This window comes from Leopardus geoffroyi, chromosome C3, assembly GCF_018350155.1.
Source record: "Leopardus geoffroyi isolate Oge1 chromosome C3, O.geoffroyi_Oge1_pat1.0, whole genome shotgun sequence".
NCBI classification, from domain to species: domain Eukaryota; kingdom Metazoa; phylum Chordata; class Mammalia; order Carnivora; family Felidae; genus Leopardus; species Leopardus geoffroyi.
The window spans coordinates 96,927,604-96,952,924 of record NC_059338.1 but is presented as its reverse complement, the minus strand read 5'-3'; the positions used below and the strand labels follow the sequence as shown (position 1 = coordinate 96,952,924).

General features: G+C 33.0%; 1 protein-coding gene across 6 annotated transcripts in view; it reads right to left on the bottom strand.

Annotated features, from left to right (window-relative positions):
* The window catches only part of CSMD3 (CUB and Sushi multiple domains 3), a 1,255,667-nt gene that overhangs the window by 52,073 nt on the left and 1,178,273 nt on the right, over positions 1-25,321 (bottom strand). For all 6 annotated transcript variants that reach the window (XM_045453867.1, XM_045453870.1, XM_045453869.1 and 3 more), the window contains 6 exons: positions 21,223-21,396; positions 18,125-18,298; positions 17,144-17,329; positions 15,032-15,205; positions 11,756-11,938; positions 6,200-6,376 (listed from right to left, as the gene is read on the bottom strand). In XM_045453867.1, the coding sequence (XP_045309823.1) occupies positions 6,200-6,376; positions 11,756-11,938; positions 15,032-15,205; positions 17,144-17,329; positions 18,125-18,298; positions 21,223-21,396 (1,068 nt within the window). The remainder of the gene's footprint in view (positions 1-6,199; positions 6,377-11,755; positions 11,939-15,031; positions 15,206-17,143; positions 17,330-18,124; positions 18,299-21,222; positions 21,397-25,321) is intronic.

Sequence of the window (25,321 nt, the reverse complement as noted above, 5' to 3'; positions counted from 1 at the left end):
AAAAACATCTCCAGACATTGCCAAATATGCTCTGGGAAGCAAAATCACCCATGTTTGAGAACCACTACACTCAGAAATAGTTCTCTCTCCTTGAGATTTAGATGACTTTTTAGCTTCACTTTACGCCGTTTGATGCTGTGATACCTCCTCCAGTTTTCTCCTATGTGAGAGTAGCCTCATATCCCTGACCTGTTCTTTACCAAAAAAAAAAAAAAAAAAAAAAGAAAGCAAAATCTTTGAGAGTTCTCAGTTTAGTAACAAAGATCCAGTAAGGACCATTTCTGCCCTGGTTATTTGGAACAAAAGCCTGAGGTTCATTTATCACTGGATCTGATTGAGTATGCTGTCCTTGGCCCAAACGACAAGACCTGCCAGATACAGGACATTAATCATTTTGGAAGGAGTCTTAGTGGGTTAAAAAAATTCCAAGAAACAATTGACTTTATTTCTTCTTAGCACTTAAAGCCAATCCTTACTTTACTTGACAAGCCCTGTCCTGGTGCAGATTGTATCTTCTTCCCAAAATATTATGTGCACTATGTGCTTTAGGTATCAAAGGTGGCTCTGTAAGGATCCTGTTTCATTTTTTAATGAGTATTTGCTTGTGCTTAGTTTTTAGCTCTTTTTTTAGGTGTATTTATTTTATTTTGAGAGAGAGAGTGTGTTTACATGTGAGCAAGGGAGGGGCAGAGAGAGAAGGAGAGAGAGAATCCCAAAGCAGGCTCCACACTGTCAGTGCAGAGCCCGATGAGAGGTTCAAACTCACGAACCGTTAGATCATGACCTGTGTCAAAATCAAGGGTTGGACACTTAACTGATTGAGCCACCCAGTCGCCCAGTTTTTAGCTTTTTTTTTCTCATTTTGAACATCACAGAAAAAAACATCATCAAATTTTATAATCAGAGTACTTTTATAAGCTTCTTAGTATTATGGCAAATATTCTTTTCCTTTCAGCTTGGTTTAGTTTCATGGATGTTTCTTAACATAATTTATCAGCAAAAGTGTGCATGATATTTAGATGCATGACCTTGATCTCATGATATATTCTTTTACCTACCCAAGACAAAACTAGTTATTTGGGGGAAGTTTCACACTCCAGAACTGGTAGTGGGTTCTGGATAAGTACCTGTCTGGAGAAGACGGAAGAGTTCTTTTCATGAGGCATGATTTTAGAGAAAGATTAATTAAATATGCAATTTCTCAATTCATTTATAATCTTAAGCAGGCTGAATATTAGCAGGTATTAGGAGAATTTTTGTAAGGGAAATTTTACGTCTTTACTACATTTCTACTCTGGTTAGATGTGAAAGAGACAGTGTGGGGACATTACCATTATTATTAAATTATGTTTATTCCAAAAGTGTTTCCAAAAATCATTAAAATGAACAAGGCAAATCTACCCATGTGATTGGACTGTGGTTCTTTTAAGGACAGAAAAGGAATGTGTGTGTGTGTGTGTGTGTGTGTGTGTGTGTGTGTGTGTATTAGCCAATCAAGCAAATGAAAGGTACATATGCAAATCACCATGGTGGAAAATTCTCAAAGGGCGAAAGTGCTTGGAATATCAATGCTTCTTCACAGACCTATGAAATATTAGAGCCCACAAACCTTACTTACTGGACTTTGTATTCTCAGTTCCTGGGACAGTACCTCAATATAATAGGCTTTGTATAAATTACTTTTATTAACTGAATCCATAAGTAGTCCAATTACCGTACATAGCCACAATTCTGCATTTTTAGATAAAATATATCCTGCTGTAAGTTGAAAAATAAAATTATATTTTAAAAATTAGATCACTACCCTGATTTTTACTAGATAGGAGGAACTAGTTTCCTAAGGATAACGAGCCCAGGAAAAAAACCCACTTAGAGTGACCAAAATTTTATTTTAAAAAAGGTAGAAAAAAATCCAAATAGAATTGAATTCTTTTCACTTTACTTTCACCACATCATTGTAAATGGATAATTCATTCCCCTATATTTTAAGGGTTTTGTTAATTTCTTCAAGGGACCCTATTAATTATTTTATGTTTGAATCACCCTATATTGAAACATTTATCATAACATCTGTCTTGTTGATTTTATATCTTTCAGCTGATATTGTTCCAATTCTAGCAGATCCACTTTGCCAATGATTGTGTATGTGATTCAACAGTAGCCTGATTCATTTCCTTTGACTCAACTCATCAAAATATTTCATCTCTTGCAAGATTTGCAGATTTATTATTTATGTATATTTGTACTGTATGTTTGGACATTCATCTTGAAACACACAACAAAATTATTGACAAGGTATATAGAGGAAATTGTGATTTTAAGCAGAAAGTATCATTGAAAAAAACAAATCTTATAAGTAGTCAACTCATTAACAAATAATATGCTCCTGTAGAACTCAAAATGGTAAGTGCAGAGGAATTGAAAAAAAAAAATAGAGAATAGGCCATAAATTAATGAAACAATTCCATATGCATTCTAAGTAATGTCTTATATTTATACTATGCAAATATGTTTGGCTATTCTAGTGAAGATAGAAAATAAAGTGAAAAAAAAAAGGAGGAAAAATACAAAAGGAGAGAATGAAGTGAACCTGAGAAAACTGCTTCTTGAGTCAAATAGATTTGATTTTAAATCTTAGATCCTGCATATGCTAGTTGTGTTACCATGAGGAATACAGCTGTGTTTTCTCTGTAAGATACCATATCTTCAAATGTGAAATAGAAAGGATAATAGTATATATTTCATAGATTTGTTATTAGAAATAAAGGAGAGGATTTGTATAAAAGCACTTAGCACAAATCCTAACCACTGGCAAACACTCAATAATAGATATTATTCTTTATGAGTAAAAATAATAACCATTTGGGGAAAGAAAGGAAAGTTTTGTTTTGTTTAGGTGGGTTTGCCAAGAAATGCTGCCAGTGCTTTGGTTTGGAAATTTAATTCAGGCACTTTAAATTTTCCTCATATGTAACTTAATTCATTTCAAATTTACATTTAAGTATTGTGCATACATGCTAAAAAATGATGTCTACAAAAGGCAATTATAAAAAAAGGCAATTATATTAAATCAAAATTTATTAAAATATTTATTTGAATTTAACCTTTCTGATATGTATGTATGTACATACATACATATGTATACACATACATACATATGTATACACATACATACATATGTATACACATATGTGTGTGTATATTTATATATAAAATAATTGCATTTAATGGAAAATTCCATCCATGTGTGTGGCAGAAATAACTGTTTAGCAGTGAACTCTGACAATAGACAATAAGTCAGTTAAATGATTTGGTGCCTCAGTTTCCTGATCTACACATGTAAGTCTATGATGCAATCTCTTCCAGATACAAAATTACGTGGTTCTATCAATCATATATTTAAATTAACTTCCACTGTAAATTAATGAGATGAAATCCGAGACAGTTGCTTTAATTCAGTTTTATTACCACATATATTATCAGTATGTTAGATTCTTTATAGAAGCTTAGCCTATTTTAATTTCCACTGAAACCTCTCTCTGTGCTCCTTTTTTAGGGATATTTTTCTTTTTGCTTTTGGTTTGGATTGCTACTGGGATGTTGTCACTTTTTTGCCTATAAAGTAAGTCAACTGTTACAAATTCTGTTTTTAATTTAATAGCAATTCATCATTTAAAAGCTAGTGCTTGAAATACCTTATTTAACACATTTCTCCTTGAATAACTGACATAAGGAAAGAAACTTTCTTCATATTTTTGATATACTATTTATAACCAATCTGTCTTGAATTAGGTGATTTTTAATTTGATTTAAAAATTTAAAGAAAAATGAAAATGATCCAATTAGGTGCAATTTTCGGTCTCAAATATTGGGATATGTTTATTTATCCTTACTAAAATTGGAAAACAACTTAAATAAGAGACTTAGGTATTTATCTATGATGAAATTAAATTGTTATTCATTGTGTGGAAAACAAAAGATGTGTTACTCAACAAATTTCCTTTACTGTGAATATACTCATTTTTTCATCTTTTTGATAACTGTATATTAAACACATACTATCTTCCAGAAACTATGTGCCATGTTATCTGCAAAATTACAAGTCCTTTCTGTAAACATTTTAAAATGGAGTGAAATGGTAAATTGTGTATACTAATAGTTAAAATGAAAATTAGATATTTCAGTTAGTGAACAACTAAGTACTTAATCATTCATATATTAGGTTCTGTGCTCCACTCTAGAAAGTCACTGAGATAAACAGACCTGGTTACTACTGCCCTATAAAGTTAACTGTTCAGCTTTAAAAGTAATTTCCATTAGAAAAAAAAAAGTTATACACCATGAAGAGATCACTTCTAGCTAAAAGGGATATGAGGAAGTGTCTTGAGAAGGCTTTGGCAAATGTGTCATTTGAACTGATATTTAAATTTTTTTTTCTTAACGTTTTTATTTATTTTTGAGACAGAGAGAGACAGAGCATGAATGGGGGAGAGTCAGAGAGAGAGGGAGACACAGACTCTGAAACAGACTCCAGCCTCTGAGCTGCCAGCACAGATCCCAACACGGGGCTCGAACTCACAGACCGCGAGATCATGACCTGAGCCAAAGTCGGACGCTTAACCGACTGAGCCAACAGGCACCCCCATTTGAGCTGATATTTAAAAGACACCAGGGTACAGTTCTAAAGACTCAAATGGGATAATATAGTATGGAAATAGTAAATCATATTTGTTAATTGTTATATTTTTCAGTATCACAAAAAATGCTACTTTTTCAAGGTAAACAGAAGGATTTCTTTCCTTCAAAGTGGAGAAATCAGGGGGAACGTATTTTTATTCTCCATTTGAAACAACCAGAAGAAAAGAAAACACACACACACACACACACACACACACACACACACACACACACACGAAACAAAAACCAGGTTTCATCAGGCAGGAAAGCACAGAAGCACCGTGATCCTTGAGAGACAGAAAACAAAGGAGATGAGTCCTATGATTGCCTTTAGAGTAGAATTGCCTTTAGAGAAGAACTTCCAGGCTTTGGCACAGAGGGGAGGACCCCAGGCAGACTCCCTGTGTTGAAGAGATGGATCTAAGAGCCCGGAGAGAGCAAAATGGATAGAGTTTGTGAGACAGTACCAGAAAGGACATGCACAGAAAGAAGAGAGATGTAGGAAGAGAACTCCCTGAGTATTCAGCAAAATACTGATGAGTCTGTGAGGACCTGCCCAAGGGCAGGTAAAGAATTATCCAAAGATTAGATGGAACAATGCCTGGGGCTGACATAGGGCCAGGGATATTACTTTTTACTGACTCGAATGAACAACTGGAAAACGTTTTGCTATTATAGATGTGGCTAATGTGTTCTATTCGGTGGTCATTTCAATAGTCTCCTAGCCATAGTCTCCCTTCACCTTTGAAGAGACACTATACACACAAGGCACCTCAACAGCCCTGTCACTGCACACACAATCTTTGTAGGCAAGATAGTAACTACAAGCAACTGTCTCCTATCACAGGAGGTCATGACATGGCTTTGATGGCATCCTCCTCTGGGATGATTCATCTGAACCAGTCATTCAGGAAATGCAAATACTCACAAAAGAGCTACACTTTTAAAGGAAAGGGAATGGGTCATTGGCCCACACACAGTATAAAGCCTGTCTCCTCAGTTAGATTTCTGCGAATTATTAGGTCAGTCCAGGGCTGCTCCACCACTGACACTGTCGAGAGCAACTACTGACCTTCGCAACCCTACGTTTGACAAAAGCCCAATAGCTTTTTGAGCCCCAGAAACAACATGTTCTTCATTTAGAAATTTTAAAACCAAGTCAGTTATTGATGTGCATTAGACAGACAAAATACAATTGCTTCCTTTGTATATTTAATCTCAATTACAGCTGATAATTCATCACTATCCTTAAAGAACGGTTAAATTATAATTAACAGCATTGATGTTCTTTGATTCCTCTTTCCTCTGCCAGTGCAGTACCTTGGTAAGCCAACTGATACTTGAAGTCACTGGTGCACATTCTAACTATAACACTACTACCCCCTTTTACTCTGGAAGACAAATACCAATATTCACAACCTGGCATGGTTTGATTAAATACAAAACACACACATACACATTTATATCCTCAAATATGTTTCACATAACTAGTGATAGTTTAAACTAATGAGAAGAAACTTACTTGTACAGTTAGGCAAGCTTCCAGACCATGTTCCATTGGCTGTGCACTGTCTAACTGAAGGTCCAGAAAGGATATACCCCTCCATACAAGAATAAATAACTGAACTGGAAAACGTTGTGCCATCAATCCGAAAGACTTTTCCATTGGCTGTTGTTCCTGGGTTGCCACACTGTATGGCTATAAAACAAAACGGGTAAGAGTGGATATAAAAGTGTTTTTAGAATTCCTCTCACAAAAAGGTAATGACTAAATGATTCTTTCAAATTATCCAAAGGAGCTACAAAAGCTTCTAAAAGAAGCATTGGATTATCTTTTATAAATAGTTGAAATTCAAGATGAATTTATATTGACTCTATTAGTTTAACTACTGGGATGCAAATCACGGCTACTTTTTGAAGACTTTTTTTAGTGCCTTTGGTAGAAACATTACACAGTAAAGTAATTACTTGAGAGTACTGCCTTTGGGTACTACAAAATCTTTCAAAGAAGGATTAGAAGAGTCGGTCTAAAAAACAACTCATGTAAAACTGGAATAGATGTAACAACAAGATGTGACAGATTTATTTTAATTGTACTAAGAGGATAGATATAAAATGAACAATTTAAGTATTATAAACATCCATGTATATTTTTATTTATGTAAGTATATAACTGATTTGCATTAAAACTTTATTATCTCTATTTCTGGGCTAAGGTGTACAAAACAATAAATTGAATAAAAACAAAGTAAATTCTATGAATGTGTGGCATTAAGTTTGCAACATATCTTAAATAAGAATCACAAACACAAATGCCTTATATGATTAGATAGTCTGTATTATTTTTAACTATTGGTCATTAATGCCATAAGTGAATTTTTAAAATCTCTTAAAAGCAAGCCTATGTTAGACATAATACTAAATTTTGCTGTAATATAAGAGGGTATTTTAGTACTTTATAGTTTAAGGTTATCTTTATGAATATGAAATGTAATTATACTTTTAGAAGTGCCATCTAAATCACTTGTTGCATCTCAGATATTTAATTTTGCCATTCCTTTGTAATAGTACTGTATGTTTGTGTGCATGTGTATGTAGATAGGAAACTTACACATTTCATACATAATACAACAATGTCATACTCCAAATAATATTTCCAGCAGAACATATGATACAGTAAATATTTTTATGTGCTGTCAAGAGTAATTATCCTCGTCTATATCCATTAGTACCTGCCTAAAATAATAAGCTGGTCATATCTATCTGTTATGTGTCATGCCCCATAGCCTTGACACAACACAAGAAAGATTTGAAAAACATTATCCTTATTTTAAGATGTCATGTAGTTTGCATGTTGTAATAAGGACCCAGGTTCAGTCTATCTCTTGCACAATAAAAATCAAGAACTTCTCTAGTCAGGGTGGTTTCCAGGTACAGAGAAATCACACTATTACTCCTGTTCTCTGGTCTCTAATTCCTCCCCCTCAATACATACATTTCTCTTACTCAGAATGTTATCTGAATTACACAAGTAAAATTAACTTAAAATGAAAGGAGGTAAGTGCAAATCTATCATGCATGAAAGCTGAAAGCTTTTTGGACACAGCAAGAGCAGCGATAACAACTTTGCCTCTGTAATACTGACATTTGGGGAAAGTGGGAGTTGATTGTTATCTGTGAACATAGCTCCATCTATGTTTACTACTAGCTGACAAAGCCATTTCTCCTAGAGTCTTTCTCAGCTGTCAATTGACCTAATCTAATACAAATGATGGTTAACATTCATTGAGCACTTACTATGTGACGGCCACAACTTTTTCAATATTAATTAATATCACAAAAATTCTGAGTTGATATTAACATCATTACCATTCCCTGGTAGGAAAATGAGGCACACAAGGATTAAGTAACTTGCCCAAGGTCTAACAACTAGTTAATGGCAGATTTTCAACTAGCACAAATTCATAAGCATGATTCTGATAGTGTATAATGAGAGTATTGGATTTTATTTAGACTAGTAAATGAAAGGCTTAAACATGATATATTTTTGCCAGTTGGTTATTTTTGTGTGTCAGATACATTATATGAATCATACTTTATGTTCACCCTTTTTTGTTACTAGAGATAATTTTTAAAATTACTGTACCTTTTTTATCACTTTTTATCAAGGTGATAGCTATTTATAAAAAGTCAAAAAATAAATGAAAGTATAAAGAAGAAATTAAAGGTAATGTATAAATCCACCTAGAGATAGCACTTGTAAAATATTTATATATACTTATATTAATACATATATGCAAATATATATAAATGGATATATATTCATCATGATGTTTATTTCGGGCACTGTACTAAGCACAGAGTACACAAGAGTAAAATAATACCCTCTTAAAAGATAGAAATATGTTATTTTGTAATCTTATTTTTCTTACTCAACATTATAATTAGGGCATCCTTCTTTCATAAAGTTTAGTAACTGGATAGTTTTCTATTATATGTATATTCATGACTTAACTAACCAATTTCCTATTGACCAACATGAAATTAATTTAGTTTTATTTCTTTATCATATAATACAGTTTAACATACTCTAGCTTATGTATACAACTGTGTACATAGGTCCCGTTTTTTAATTTTTTATTTAAATTCCAATTAATTAACATACAACGTAATATGAGCTTCTGGTATACAATTTGTTGGTTCAACACTTTCATACAACACTCGGTGCTCATCACAAGAAGAACGCTGCTTAATCTGTTACCTCATCCACTGGCCCTCTGGTAACCATGAGTTTGTTTTCCATTGTTAAAAGTCTGTTTCTTGATTTTCTGCTCTCTCTTTTTTCCCCTATGATCCTGTGTTTTGTTTCTTAAATTCCACATGAGTGAAATCATATGGTATTTTTAAGATAAATTTCTAGAAGTGGAATTTCTCAATAATTTTTATTTTTGAAAAATGTTTTTACTTTTTTGAAGTATATATAGAGTTACCCAAGATGTTATAACAATGCACTTATATCAAACTTGTATCAATGGTGTAAAAAAATTTTGCTTGTTTTCACACGTTCTCTGCAACATCACACACCATCATTTTTAAAATCCTTGTCAGTTTATCAAAATGCTATGTTCTTTAAATTTGTATTTTCGGGGCGCCTGGGTGGCTCAGTCGGTTAAGCCGCTGACGTCGGCTCAGGTCATGATCTCGCGGTCCGTGAGTTCAAGCCGCGCGTCGGGCTCTGTGCTGACAGCTTAGAGCCTGGAGCCTGTTTCAGATTCTGTGTCTCCCTCTCTCTGACCCTCCCCCGTTCATGCTCTGTCTCTCTCTGTCTCAAAAATAAGTAAACGTTAAAAAAAATTTAAAAAAAAATTTGTATTTTCTATTTATTAAATTTTAAAACATTTGATATTTTTATTTTCATGTGTTTTATCCATCACATCCATACATCCTATGAAAGCTTTTATATTTTACTGTTACTAAAGTAATATAATGTTACAAAACATTTGGAATAAAGAGAATAAAATCCTCCAAATTTCACCACTCTGTCCTATTATCATTTTTGTGTACTGCCTTTTATTCTTTGTTTTAAATAAATATCATTTCCCATGAATTTTACTAGAGTGCCTAATTCTGAATCTTAATTTTTAACAGTTTTAAAATGAAATTTACATGAGAAATTTGCATTTTCTCATGGTCTTTATTCTAATATTTTATTGATGATATACTGTTACACCATGTAAACCTAGAATTGCTTATGTAATATTTTTCCTACTGCTGTCTAATTATTTTCAATTGTTGCTGGTCATAACCAATTAGAAATATAAAATTGCATCATCACAATTGTGTGTTTTCTTTAATATTTTTATTTTCTTAGGAAAAAATCCTCAAAAGTGAAGTTAATAAATCAAAGCTATATATATTCTATGAATAAATATGTATTTTGTCAAATTATCCTATCCTAAAAGATTATGACAAAAAAACCTCCAGAAATGTTTTCAAGTTCTAGTTTTGTTGTATATACACTAGAATTTCATTTTTAAACAGTTGAAAAATGATGCTTTGATGATCAATTCTAATTTTCTGACAAGTAGTTATGTAGAATTTTTTTTCTATAGGTTACAATATTGTTTTTTGGCTCCTCTGTGTTTTCTGTTCATTCCTTCTGTCCACTCATCTACTAGAATGCTTTTCTAAATGATTTGTATGAACTCCATCCATGAGAAAAATGTTAATTCTGTTATATTTGCTCTAACTCCTCGTTCTTTTTTATTCATAATGTACATACTAACAAAACAAAGTCAGCACCACACATTTCATCTAAAAACTATTTTGTAGTTCAGCCGAACAAAAGGCTCACCCATGTACGATATATTTATAGAGATTTTTCCTTTGGAAAATAAGTTTGAGGAGTCATTAGAGATCGTAGTCTTACTTATTGTCTTTTGCTCAGCAATATTGTTCCTCAATTTGTTTCCCTTATAATAGCAACTGAGCTGCAAGTCTCCTAATTAAGATTAAATTTGGTAATGTTAAAAAAAGATAACTATCCTTCTTTCCTAGAATGCGGACACTAATTTTAAACATCGTCAAAGGATTTTGAAATATAATCAATCAGGAAACTGTCAAGAAGGTTCTATTGGGACTTATTTTCTATTTATAAAACCTGTTACATTTGGTAAAACATCAAGTACATTTCATAAATACCTTTGTAAGTTTAGCTTTTGCACTAAAGTCATCTCAAAAAGAACAGTTTAAATTATACGGATAATTTTTCAGCGACACTTCATTTTCTAGCCAATCTGTAAAGAGTTAATTATGTTAACTCTGAATCAGTCAGAATGATTAGCAATTTTACTTAAACACTAAAATTTTTAAAAAAATTTTTTTTCAACGTTTATTTATTTTTTTTGGGACAGAGAGAGACAGAGCATGAACGGGGGAGGGGCAGAGAGAGATGGAGACACAGAATCGGAAACAGGCTCCAGACTCTGAGCCATCAGCCCAGAGCCTGACGCAGGGCTCGAACTCACGGACCGCGAGATCATGACCTGGCTGAAGTCGGACGCTCAACCGACTGCGCCACCCAGGCGCCCCTTAAACACTAAAATTTTTAAGGATTCAAGCTATCAACAACTGTACTCTATACATAAATATTTCATTTATAATTAGGCATCTTCCTATATTTTTCCATTTCTACAAACCTGAAAACTAAAACAGATCTTGAACTAATGTTAAGAACAATCTGTTTTTTCCCTGATAGTGTCTATTACGTAAAGGTCTGTGGTGAAGAGGTAAATATAAATGCTTTTAAGAAATATTTTTAATTTTTCCCATCACGATGTTTGTTGTATTAAATAATGTTTGTGTATACATAGCCCATGAGAGATATTTTTATAATTATTATCTATATTAGTTCTCCTATAGGATGAGGTCAGTTAAATGTAGTACTAGTGCCTTTATTCCAGCGTTGCGACAGGACGAATGGCTAGGAGTGATTGCACCTGTAGTATAGTGACCAACTGAATTTAGATGCACATTAAATTCCAATCCTTTCAGTGTATTTAGTTTCTGCTTAGATTACCTTTGCATTCTGGTTGCCTTCCAGTCCAACTGCCATTGCCTAAACACGTTCTTTCTTCTGAGCCATGAAGGATATAACCAATATCACAAGCAAAACGTACAGAGCTTTTGGTTCTGAAATCACTTTCCTGTCTAGAACCATGACCAGGAGTACCCGGATCCCCACAGGTACCAGTAGCATCGCCTGAAATTCAATACAGTTCAGATTAATTCATCTCATTAAACGTTGACTATGTTCATGATTTAGTCCAAATGCTTGTAGGCTTTTGTGTTTGTGCATGCTGTGTTTTTAAAAAATTTTTATTCATTTATTTTTAAGTAGGCTAGATGCCCAGAGTGGAGCTCAACTCAGGTCCTGAACTCATGATCTTGAGATCAAGACCTGAGCTACAGTCAAGAGTTGGGTGCTTAACTCACTGAGCCATCCAAGCCCGCTTAATATGATAAACTGACTGGACAAAATCATAATTCACATTTCCCATCTGAGTCCAGTCATAGAAAAGGTCTAAAGGAAAAAGAAAATCATGCAGAGCATAATGTTATTTGCCATATCTGTGATATTTGGGCCTAGTAAACAGGCTAAGGACATTTAATCAGTATCTCAAAACCTAGATAATGACCAAATTAATGGAAAATTTATAATTGATAATACTATGAGCTCAAATGACAAAGAATTTATAAAACTAAAATTAAAAACTGTATTTGATAATTTGCATGTTTCCTTCTCTGAATTTCCTAATAGCTGAAAATATTTTTTTGTGTGAAATTAGAAGTGTAATGTGCTGGAAAACGTAAATGTTACAATACAGTATCCTGTAGACTAAAATCTCGCCCCCTAATTTTTTCTACCAATGGCCACTGATCAAAGATAAATGAATTATATTCTTTCCAATATGAAAATATAAAAATAAATTGTAAACAAAGATTAGAAATTCTGACTTAAGCTCCTTTTAAAAATGTTTATTTCTTTATTTTGAGAGAGAGAGAGAGACAATGAGTAGTAAAGGAACAGAGAGAGAGGGAGAGAGAGAATCCTAAACAGGCTCTGTGCTGTGAGCACAGAGCCCGACGTGGGGCTCTATTCTATAAACCATGAGATCATGAACTGAGCCAAAATGAAGAGTCAGATGCTTGATCAACTGAGTCACCCAGGGGCCTCTGACTTAAGTTCCTAACAAGGATTTTGCTCATGGCTAGGTGTTTATCTTTTGATTTTAACATTAAGATTTATTCAGTCCCTTTATCATTTCTTAAATAATTCTAATCAGAGTTGCCACTATATTATTATACATTAAGAGAGAGAAAGAAGGAGAGAGAGAAACTTGAAGGCATATACATGGAAAATGCTGTGTGTAGATGGCTTTTTTGACGTGCCCTGTGTATTTGGAATCCTTCTTTACACCACCTCATTTTCATGTGATGTAATATTAACAACCACACAAAATGTTAAGATCACTATTCCACTTTAAATATCTATGCGCATTCTTGTTTGCAATTCAGAAGCAGTTTTCTAATACATTGGGATATATGCATATAGGTTTATGTTTTTATGCATAATTGGTTATCTGAGTTAATTGAGTTACTGTAAGATAAGAGTTTTAATTCTCATTAAAGTCACATTATGGTCACATTAAAAATAAGAGTTTTTTTTTTAAATCTATAGACTAAATTTGAAGTCCTAGGTAGTTACTTCACAGGGATTAACCACTAATTATAAGAAGACTCTAAAATAAGTAACCATTTCACAACTTTTTTGTAAACATTTTTTTATGTTTAATTATTTTTGAGAGAGAGACAGGGCATGAGCTGGGGGAGGGGCAGAGAAAGAGGGAGACACAGAATCTGAAGCAGGCTCCAGGCTCTGAGCTGTCAGCACAGAGACCAGCGGGGGCTCAAACCCTTGAATAGCAAGATCATGACCTAAGCCGAAGTCAGATATTGAACTGACTGAGCTGCACAGGCACCCCCATTTCCCAACTTTTACTTTTAAAGGGAAAACAACTCTATGTTGCATCATCATTATGATCTCCACAGAGAAAATAATATAAAGATAATGAGCAAAATATAAGTAAAACAACAGGCAGAAAAATAAGCACCGACATTTAACTGATGGGTAAAAACAAATATATAATAAGTAGTATCAAAAAGGGAGACATCACAGATCTAAAACTTAATTGACATTATTTTTGTTTGTTTATTTAATTTTGAGAAGGAGAGCGCAAGTAGGGGAGCGGCAGACAGAGAGAGAGAGGGAAACAGAGGATCTGAAGCAGGTCTCAAACTCACTAACCCCAAGATTGTGACCTGAACCGAAGTTGGATGCTCAACTGACTGAGCCACTCAGGTGCCCTAAGTGACATTTTTCTTAAGAAAAGCAGTAGCTTGGGGCGCCTGGGTGGCGCAGTCGGTTAAGCGTCCGACTTCAGCCAGGTCACGATCTCGCGGTCCGTGGGTTCGAGCCCCGCGTCGGGCTCTGGGCTGATGGCTCAGAGCCTGGAGCCTGTTTCCGATTCTGTGTCTCCCTCTCTCTCTGCGCCTCCCCCGTTCATGCTCTGTCTCTCTCTGTCCCAAAAATAAATAAACGTTGAAAAAAAAAAAAATTAAAAAAAAAAAAAAAAAAGAAAAGCAGTAGCTTAAACAGCTCAAAAGAAGATTTATCAAATACTGTTCAATAAATTATTAATTTTTAATAGCTTCGACATTCATTTATTATAAGATAACTCTATTTGTGTTACAGAAACTCAAATTATATATTATCTATTAATATCTTTCAAAAAACTTGGCTAGGTTTAATTTAAAACATTTAGGGCTTTATTTTAAAAGTATGCTATTAAGTAATCGATTGTGTAGAAAGTTTAATAGAATTGAACTCTAACAGAAAAATCATTTAAATAACATTGTTTTCTGGGGAAAATTACATTTGCATCGGCTAAAATGGAATACTCAAACTTGAGTCGTTCACCATTTTAATGAACAAAAGCATTGTACTCAAAGTAGCATCCTAAAACCACTTAATTATTTACATTAGCTACAACACAATTCAAACATGTATCAGTAATTTATCATCTACAAGATGAGTATTAATTTGTGCTCTGAATCTAAATTGTCTTAAGAAGTATTCCAATAAATGTATAAATTATCTTACAGTTTGTCTCATGAGATTTTAAAAACTGTATTATTTTTATCTCTTTAGAGATGTTTTGTGTATATATTTGTAATAATAACAATACTAATAATACAACTTTCAGCACACACTGTCCAATTTTCCAAGTGGTACCTGAACAATGAGGTTGTGCTCCGCTCCAATGGCCGTTTAACTGGCAAGTCCTTGATGACTGGCCTAGAAGGGTACGCTTTCCTGTGCAGGAATAGTGAACAGTGGACCCGAAGGTAAACTTCTCACCAGACAGGACTGCATTAGGAGGAACGCCAGGGTGTCCACAGTCAATCACTACAATACATAATTATTGAATATAAAATTTTTTTATATCTCCTATCGAACAACCTGCACCACTTTTTATAAATCAGAAGTTAATTATCTGTTCAAATATACCTAACCTCCCGAAGTCAAACATCCATGTGAAAGCTAGCTTTTAAAAAATAAAATGTAAGTTGCAGTTATATGAGTAATCTTGTTAACCTGCTCACCAGTGTTTTGCAGGAACACTCTAAGTATGCATAAATGAGTGAGTTTAACTCTGTTATGTGTGTGGTGGTGAGTGTGTGTTTATACGCATACATGCATGGGTTTGAAGTATATATGTGCCTGGACAAGGATATGCAAGTTAGAGAGAAAAGTAATGTGAAATAGCTAAATAAAGACCTGCAGTGCTATATGGGATTCAAAATGAGCCCATACAGAAATTAAAATGGAAGGATTTTGAAGGTAAAGGAGAGGGAACTCATTTGAAGATGGATCTGTGACACACAATCTAATATATAGTCTAGAATAATTCTAATCCTGGCTGGTAATGTATAAATCATGCTGTATGAAGAAAATACTGTGTCTTGTTAACTGAAACACTACTAAGCATAGTGGAATCAGATATCAGTGCACTGTAGAATTTTCTTTATAACCTAGAGGTAGCTTGGGAACTGTGTATCCCCTTTTAGTTGTAACATGGAAAAATATTCAATGCAATGTAACTCCAGAATCTTAAATAGCACATAAGGGGATATAAACTTAATAAAAACCCTTGAGTACTTTGCATTTACCAAAGATACTACAGGAAATTAAAAAGGCAAAAAATGTGCATGAGAGCTAAGAAAATCTGAAAAAGTTCATGTTTATATGTCTTATGAAAGATCTTTAACTTTAATGCTATAGCCACACAAAGTAACGTAAGTGAAATAGTCAAACTATTAGACTAAACTGTATAAGCAAGTGGAATACATTTTAAGCAAAAGATTAACAATTGACTTATTTGCATGGAAGCTGAAATTTAACGGGCACTGCATAAAGTTTTGTTGCCTCATTAGTGCATGAATGGTTTCACAAAATTTTCAAGAAATCCCACCCTATAAAGTATCTTTAAGTAAAACATTATCATAAAATAATTTTATAATTTAGAAATTTAGTATAACCAAAAATCACTTGCACAATGAGTTTTGATTCACTGCTTCTTCAATCTATAAAGTTCTTGTCTTTCTTTTCATGACTCATCAACTCTTTGAGACATAGCTATAGCTGAGACTTAATAACTAACTAAATATTTTAAATTCATGTTCATTTCTCTATATTCTCACATAATTATTTCTGTTAAATTATTTCCTCACTATGCATGCGAATTTCGTGCATATCTGCTATAATTTATGTTATTTATATTCTACAGCTCCAACACAACATATAACACAGTGTACTCCAACAGATGTTCACTGACTTGAAAAATGATGTGTATTAACATTTACTGCATTTATATGTGTATGTGTCTGTAATATGATAAATGTTTAAATCAATAAGTTTTAAGTAACACATTTGTCTAAATCCTCAAGTACTCTAAGGCCCTGGTAGATGTTTACATTAAGACTAATATAGCCTTAAATGAAATTTAAAATATTAGCACAAAGGAAAATCAAAATATAATTGCTTTTTATGGGATGGTAATATCATAGGCTATAAAAGATGTTGCTTTTCATAATCTATCTGCTTTATCAAAGCTCAAAACCAAAGAATCCCGTTCATATTAATAAAAAATGGCATTTGGCATTCAAGTGGCAGACTACAGGGAAGTATAGTTTCACAATATAAAATTAAATAAAAAATTAAATTACAAGAAATACTTAAAAACAAAATCCTTCTGACATATAGCTCTAGATACTTTTAAGACAATAGACATCCATTTTGCTTCCATGGCATTTTCTCAAGGAATAATTCACATTATCTACTTACTGATACATTCTGGTAAAGGTTTGTCCCACTGTCCATTTGGTTGACATATTAAAACTGAAGATCCAAATAAGAAATATCCAGGATTGCAATCATAGAATACCACAGTGCCATAGGTGAAATTTCCATGTTCTATTTTACTTTCTCTTTTGGAATTGGCTGGAATTCCAGGATCAGAGCAGTTCACCACTAAACAGATGACAAATTTTGAAAGTTGTGTTTAGAATAATATACATAGACCTACATAGATTTCCATCAGAGATGGAGTATCAAAGTTAAATTCAATCAAATCAAAGATTCTAGGAATAAAATTAATGAATGGGCTATCTAATGAAGTGAAATCATATGGTTGAAAAGATAGGTAAAGGAAAAGGTTTTTGAAAAAACTTTGAATAATGGTACCTCCATAAGTATTCTTCTGAGTATAGATTTAAAGAATGATACCTTAAGCTATAGTTAAACTACAAAAAAATGTAGAAAAAATATAACTTGATTGTATTTTATCAGACAATATGAAGTATATCATACTTCTTTGGAAATGTAAAAACACCAAAAAATTCTCTTTAATCTATTTCTGTAGAGAAAACAGTAAATAACCCCCCAGTGTAGGCAAATGGTAATACAGGATTCAAACAGTCTCTCCAAAAATATGAAAAAAAAATCCAAAGGTAAGTTACCTTATTTATAAAGACAACAAGTAAAAATGACCTTAATGACTTTTTAGAGGCAGCCATAAAATGGGCACAAGATAATAAAGCTAAGCAGTTAAAATAAAACCTGCTAATTTTACCTTTTAAAACCATAAGGTAAAAATTAAGGAGAAAAGGAAAGCATAGCTAAGTGAAAGAACATCAATATTAAATCTGTTTGGTTTATTAGCTGAAAACTTTCTACTAATCTGCCCAAGCTATTTCGATGTTGTCACATATGTTGACACAACATATTACTACCATGCTCTAAGCTGGAATATCATTAGACTTTTACCTTTGCACACTGGTGGGGGATGGCTCCACTGTCTGTTGGCCTGGCACTGTGCCTTTGTGGGCCCTTGCATTACATACCCAATATTGCAAGAGAATGTCACCACATCATTAAAGTTGAATCCATTGCCACTTGTTCTTCCATAAATTGGGCTACCAGGGTGACCACAGCTAACAGCTAATGGCAATGGGTGAGGGAGAGGAGAAGAACAAAGCAGAATATTTGGTTATCAGTTATCACATGACAATTGCAGTTAGTCATTCCAAACAACATAGAAAGAAGATCACTTTCATGTGAAAATATACTTAAAATGCTTTTACCTTTACAAATGAGCAATTTAGAATGCCAAAATAGTCTAATATGATAGAAATATTATATTAGTAAATAGATATATATTTATAATTGTGATCATTTTATGCAGGTGATGCAGAGATGCTTAAAGAATCATGGTACCTTTTCATTATCTCTATCTCTCCCTCTCTCTCTCCCTTCCTCGCTCCCTCTCTCTCTCTTTAGGGACAAATACTGAAATTCAAACAAATCTGGGAATGATTGAAGTTTATATCTCTAGTTAGTAGAAGAAGAATGAAACCAAACCTATCTTCCTCTTCTAGTTAAGTTTGAGAACTAAAGGTATATAAAAACAGGATTTTTTTGTATTTAATTTTGAAATATTTTAATATCATTTATATGATTCATTTTTATGGATAATAGCCAAAGTGTGTGTCAAGAATTAACGTGACTATATAATGTAAACAATAAAAATAATGCACGATGCTGTATTAGAATTCTCCTTATTATTTTGAGATACCAAGATTAACATTCTCTAAAACAATCAATCTTAATGGTTTATTTTCTTCACAATTGATGTTTCATAGTTTAGCGTAATTTTGTTGGGAAATGATGTATCAATTAGGTAAAATATTTAAAAGTTTTTTAGGGTTAGAGTTCTGTTCTGATTTTATGTAGTGCTTGGACTTTTCCTGACCACTCTTTTTCTGTGAACTGTTTTATTGCATCATCTCCCTCTATTAATCAGAGAAAATCCAGTAATAGTGCTTCATAATTGGGCACAGTGAAAAACCATAGTCATTTTTAGGACTTTTGAAATGACCCAAGAGCAATTATTTTTCAGCTGTGTTGTTAATGTCAATCTACTCATTTGGAAATTTAACTGCATCTTATTCTTGTTAAAATTATCAATAAAGAAACCAGTTTTACCCCAAAGGCCAATTTTCTTTTATAGTCTCAATTATTCAACAAGAAAACCAGTGGTATTAGTTGGCTAGACCTGAATATAAATGAAAGGGGAAAAAATCTAGGACAGACCCAGGCATAATATGCTCTCTTTAAATCATCAGTTTGTGCATGTGTGTGTGCGTGTGCACATTCTCTCTCACACACACACATATGCCCCTTAGGAAAGTAGTATTGATTGTTAACTCTATGCTCTATTATTCTATTAAATTTCAGCCCCTGGAAGTATTTTCCATGAAAGTAGAACTTCAATGAATATGTGTTGTTTGTGTAAAAATTTGACAATGAAATTTATAAATTTGGATGTAATTAGTCAAATAAGTGAAATATTTCTAATGAATCCATGCTAAAAGTCCCATGTGTTATGTATCTGAAGCCTTCAAAATCTTTATAGTATGATCATATGATGTCACAATTACAACATATTTAGTGTTTATTCTCATTTTCTAACACCAATTATAATAAAGGTCAGTTATTGGGGATGGAAATGATTAGAAAAAAGACACAAATAAGAAACACATTGATAATTGCCTTTCAGGTCCAAAATAGGATAGATTGTGATATGAAACATTGTGTAATGCTGGGTATTCAGTGGAGTAAGATAAATAAAAGAATTATCAGTATTCAATTTTTATTATTACTTTTGTACTATAACACTCATAAGAAATGCCCACTGGGCAAATCTATGCTATAAACAGAAAGCACAAAGCACGGCAGCTGTATTTAAAAATTATTGATAAAAAGGTTTTATTTTACAATCCACTATATTCCTCATGTGTAAGTTCATATCTAAATTAACTTAAGGATCAGAGAGATATTTGTTGAACCAGTAGAGATATTGAAACAATTCCCAAATTACATAGTGTTACACAATTTTGTATGAATTTAAATTTTTTTAACATTTATTCATTTTTGAGAGACAGAGACATAGTGTAAGTGGGGGAGGGGCAGAGAGAGAGGGAAAGACAGAATCTGAAGCAGGCTCCAGGCTCTGAGCTGTCAGCATAGAGCCTGATGTGGGGCTTGAACCCACTGGCCATGAGATCATGACCTGAACTAAAGTCGACTGCTCAACCAACTGAGCCACCCAGGTGCCCCTGTGAATTTTAAAATAGTGAAAAGAATGCTTTAAAACAAACTTAAATAAATTTTAAATATTTCACATAAGCTTTTATGAAAAAAATATTATAATTATATTAAATGTGCACATCTAATATTGATGCATTTAAGAATAAGATGGATTTTGAAGCTAAAAGGAATGATAATTATAACTACTTTTAACCATTCACTTCATATATAAGGGAATTAAGGCCTAGAGAGATTAAATGACCTGTATTAGCTCATGTAATTAGTAATAGAACTGGAATGAGAACAACAGTTCTTCATGTCATGTCGGATGAATTTTTCCCTACTTATTATACCATCAGGATATGATATTGATGTAACAACTACAGCAGCATAATTATTAGAAAAAAATTTATCCAAAGTATTTTCCACTATAAAAAGTTTCATAATAGTACATCATGACAATATTGATGCTGCTGCATTTACTCTCAAGAAATTAAAATCCTTATAAGTAAAACTTAGTCAAGAATACACCTTCCATACAGGAATATGCACTATAAATATTATATATTTATGTTAAGTAGTAGAATAGCTGAATTTAATTTCTTATCTTTATAAAAAAACAAATAATAACAGACATTCTAATATTTTCTTCTGCTTTCATGGTTTTATGGATGGTTTTATGTGTCTCTGAGTGTATGTGCATCTTTCCTAAGAAAAAATTATTGGTAATTATATGAGAACAGAGACTTCTAATTACTTCTGTCATGCTTACTTACGCACACAGGATGGAAGCTGACCAGACCAATTGTGATCCTGTTGACATATTCTCACTGAAGAACCAATCAATCGAAAACCAGGATTACACTGATAAACAACAGTGTCTCTGTATCCATAATTTTCTCCAATGACTTGACCATTCACAATGAGCTCTGGAATTCCGCAGTGACCCGCTGAAATGGGTCATAAAGTAATATCTTTAACATTGTGAACTAAGTCTTGTGTATTTATATACATATATAACACTACTAAACTCTTAAAAGTTTATTTACAAGCATGCTACAAATAATGCAAACATGATCGTATGACATAAAGATAAATATGATACTCAGCAAAATGTCAGATATTTGGGAATTAAAAGAAAACACACTTCTTGCAACACTTGGGTCTAAAAGAAGTTAGAAAACATTTCACTCTGTGTAAAAATAAAAATAAAACAAATCAAATCTTGAGGAATACAGATAAATCAGTGCTTAGTGAAAAACATTATAGCATTGTTTTTATTAAAAAGGAAAAATGGATATATAATCAACGAGTTAAGATTCCACCTTAAGAACAGGACAAAGAGGGACAAAATAAAGAAGAGAAAATAAAACTAAAGTTGATGAAAGGGTATATTAAAGCAGTTACAGAAATCAATAAAATAGAAAATAGAAAACAACAGAGAACATTACCTAAGCTAAAAAAATCTTTCTTTAAAAATAGCAGCAAAGTTGCTCAACTCCTAGCTAATTCTATCTAGCACACAAAAGCAGAGAACAAGATTACCAATAACAGAAATGAATGAAGTGATACCACTACAAGTTTACAGGGATTACAAGGATAAGGTAAAATGAAGAACAGTTTTATGCCAATACATGTAACAGTTCTGAAGGGCAACTACTTTGAAAATTAAATACCAAAACTAAAGCAAGATGAAATGGAAAATATGAATAGCCCTTCATCTATTAAAGTACTTGAATTCTTTTTTTTCAATCTTTTTTTTTTTTTTAAGTTTTATTTACTTTGAGAAAGACAGAGAATCTCAAGCAGGCTCCGCACTGCCAGCCCAGAGCCTGTTGTAGGGCTTGAACTCACAAACTTGAGATCATGACCTGAGCCAAAGTTGGACACTCAACTGTGACTGAGCCACCCAGGCACCTCTAAAGTACTTGAATTCTTAAACTCTTCCCCATAAAACCACTCAGGCTCAAATGTTTTTACTGTTTCAACCAAACATTTAAGTTAAAAAAAAAAAATTGCACACACTCTTAGAAGTTAGAGAAAAAGGGTTAGTTTTTAATCAGCCCCAATATTAAACCTGGTAGACACATGAAAAACCAATGTCCTTCATCAAAATAGATGCAAAACTCCTTAATATTTTTGAAAACCAATCTAGAAACATACATAAAATCAACCACTCTAATTTGACAGAGTAAAAAAGATATTGACATATTGACAATGAAGGAGAAAAAAGTATATAATTATCTCAATAGATGAAAAAGCATTTGGCAAAATTCAGTACTCCTTCATGATGAAAATTAACAATAAATTTAGAATATAGGGAACTTTTCAACCTGATAAAGACACCTCCAATAGATATTATGATTTATAATAGGAAATATATATTTGATCTTGGTCCGTTTCTGGCTCAGAGTTCCTAAAACCTTTGGAATTTTCTAAATGATAGGAGAAAAAAAAAAATCTCTTTTGTTGTGTTAATGAAGTGGCTTTGGGACCTCACCCTAGTATGGGGACTGGTTGTCAGAGGAGCCAACCATGTGATTAGAAAGTTGCAACTTTCAATTCCACCCCTGTAAACTCTGGGAAAGAGGGAAAGAAGAGAAGTTGAATTAATTGCCAATGGCCAATGATTTAATCAATTATGCCCATGTAATGCAGCCTCCATATAAAACCAAAAGCACAGGGTTCAGAGAGCTTGTGGGTTGATGAACACTAGGAGATTAAGGAGAGTGGGGCCCTCAGAAAGCATGGATGCTCTGCACCCTTGCCTTATGCAAATCTTTCATCTGGCTGTTTCTGAGTTAATAAACCAGTATCTAGTAAGTAAAATATTTATTTTGAGAGAGAGAGTGAACATGAGTGGGTGAGGGACAGAGAGAGAGAGAGAGAGAGAGAGAGAGAGAGAGAGAGAGAATATCCCAAGCAGGCTCTGCACTGTCAGTGTGGAGACCAATGTGGGGCTTGAACTCATGAACCATGAGATAATGACCTGAGTCAAAACCAAGAGTTGGATACTCAACCGACAGATCCACCCAGGCAGGCATCGTAGATAAATATTTTAAATAATTATATTTTTATATACTAGCAACAACCAATTAATGTGAAAATTTTAATTCAATAGAAAACATAATTGAAAATGAACAATATAATTTATAATATTAGAAACACACTAAACATTCTCAGGAATAAATTTAGCAATATATCATGATCTCTATGCTAAAAATACAAAATATTGTTACTGCAGAAAAAAAACCCTGAAGACCTATATAAATGAATAAATATACTAAATATGTTGTTTATTAGTTGGAAGATTCAACACTATCAAATGCCAATTCTCCTCAAATGATCTATGGGTTCAATGTAATCCTGACAATAATTCTACTAGATGATTTTTTAAAATAAAAATTGATAAGCTAATTCTAAAACATACATGAGATTAGAAAAGATACAGTATCTGAAGTTATCTTAAAAATTAAGAACACATTTGGAGGATATATATACAAAATTTCAAGATTTATTATAAAACCTATTCAACAAATAGTACCAGATACCCTTCTAAAAAAAAAAAAACAACAACTAAACCTCAATTTTACTTTGTTATACATACAAGAACAAATTAAAAATAAATCATAGATATAAAAGGCCAAAAACTATAAAACTTATAGAAGAAAATATGAAAGAAAATCTTTGTGACTTATGGTTGAGCAAAGGTTTCCTAAACAAGACACAGAAAGCAATAACCAGCAAAGACAGACTTTAGCAAAATCTAAAATTTCTGCTCATTAAAAAGAAAAATAAACAAGTCATAGGCTGTGAGAAAATACTTCTAAAATACATAATAATGAAGACCTTGCAACCAGAAAGCCCAAGAAATTGTACTCTATCAGTAATTATCAAGACAACGCAAATTAAAATGTTACAATATACCTTTATGTACCCAATGGCACGGATAAAATTAAAAGATTAGCTATACCACATGCTGGAAAAAGTGTGAGGCAAGAAGTCTTCCAGGAATTCTACTCCCAAATCTCTCAGAAATGAATACATATACTCACAAAAAAAGACTTTTACATGAATATTCATTGCAACTTGTTTTTGATAATGGCCCCCAAACTGGACAAGGGTGAGGTGTCTACCATTAAGAGATTGACCAACATGTGACATATTCATATAATGGAATTCTGCTCAACAATGAAAAAAGTAGTGATACACACAACAGCATGGATGAAAAAGAATGAAAGAAGTCTTACATGAACAGTACATAATGTAGAATTCCATCTGTATGGATTTCAAGAACAGGGAAAACTAACATATGATGAAAAAACAATTATTGTCACAGGGTTGGGGGAACTGCAGATTGTACAGGGCCATGAGGAACTTTTCCTAGGTAACTGTAATATTCTATAACTACAGAGTGGTTTAACAAAACCACTTGACAAAACTCATGCTTATGAGCATGTTTATGAGATGTACATTCCATTGTATACACATTTTGCCTTGGTAAAAAAGAATCAAGAAAATAAGCAAGTATTAAACTTTAGGGAATGATATACATGAGATGCATGCTGAGATGTTTAACAAAAAACGTGCACTGAATTCTACAAGTTGCTTTGAAATGCATTTAAAAAATGAACTGATGGATTGATAGAGCCCTGGAAGGATAGATAGATATGTGATAAGCAAATATGAAAAATGCTAATTGTAGCATCTAGGTGGTGGGCATAGAGACACGCATATGTCAAGGGTCACTGCCTAGTGTTTCAACTGAAAAATTGAAAAGTTCATAATAAAGGGCTGGGGGGATTGGGAATAAAGGCACTATACTTACAGAAAAAAATTATAAGCACATTCCAGTGGCCATTCTTAGACAAAAGT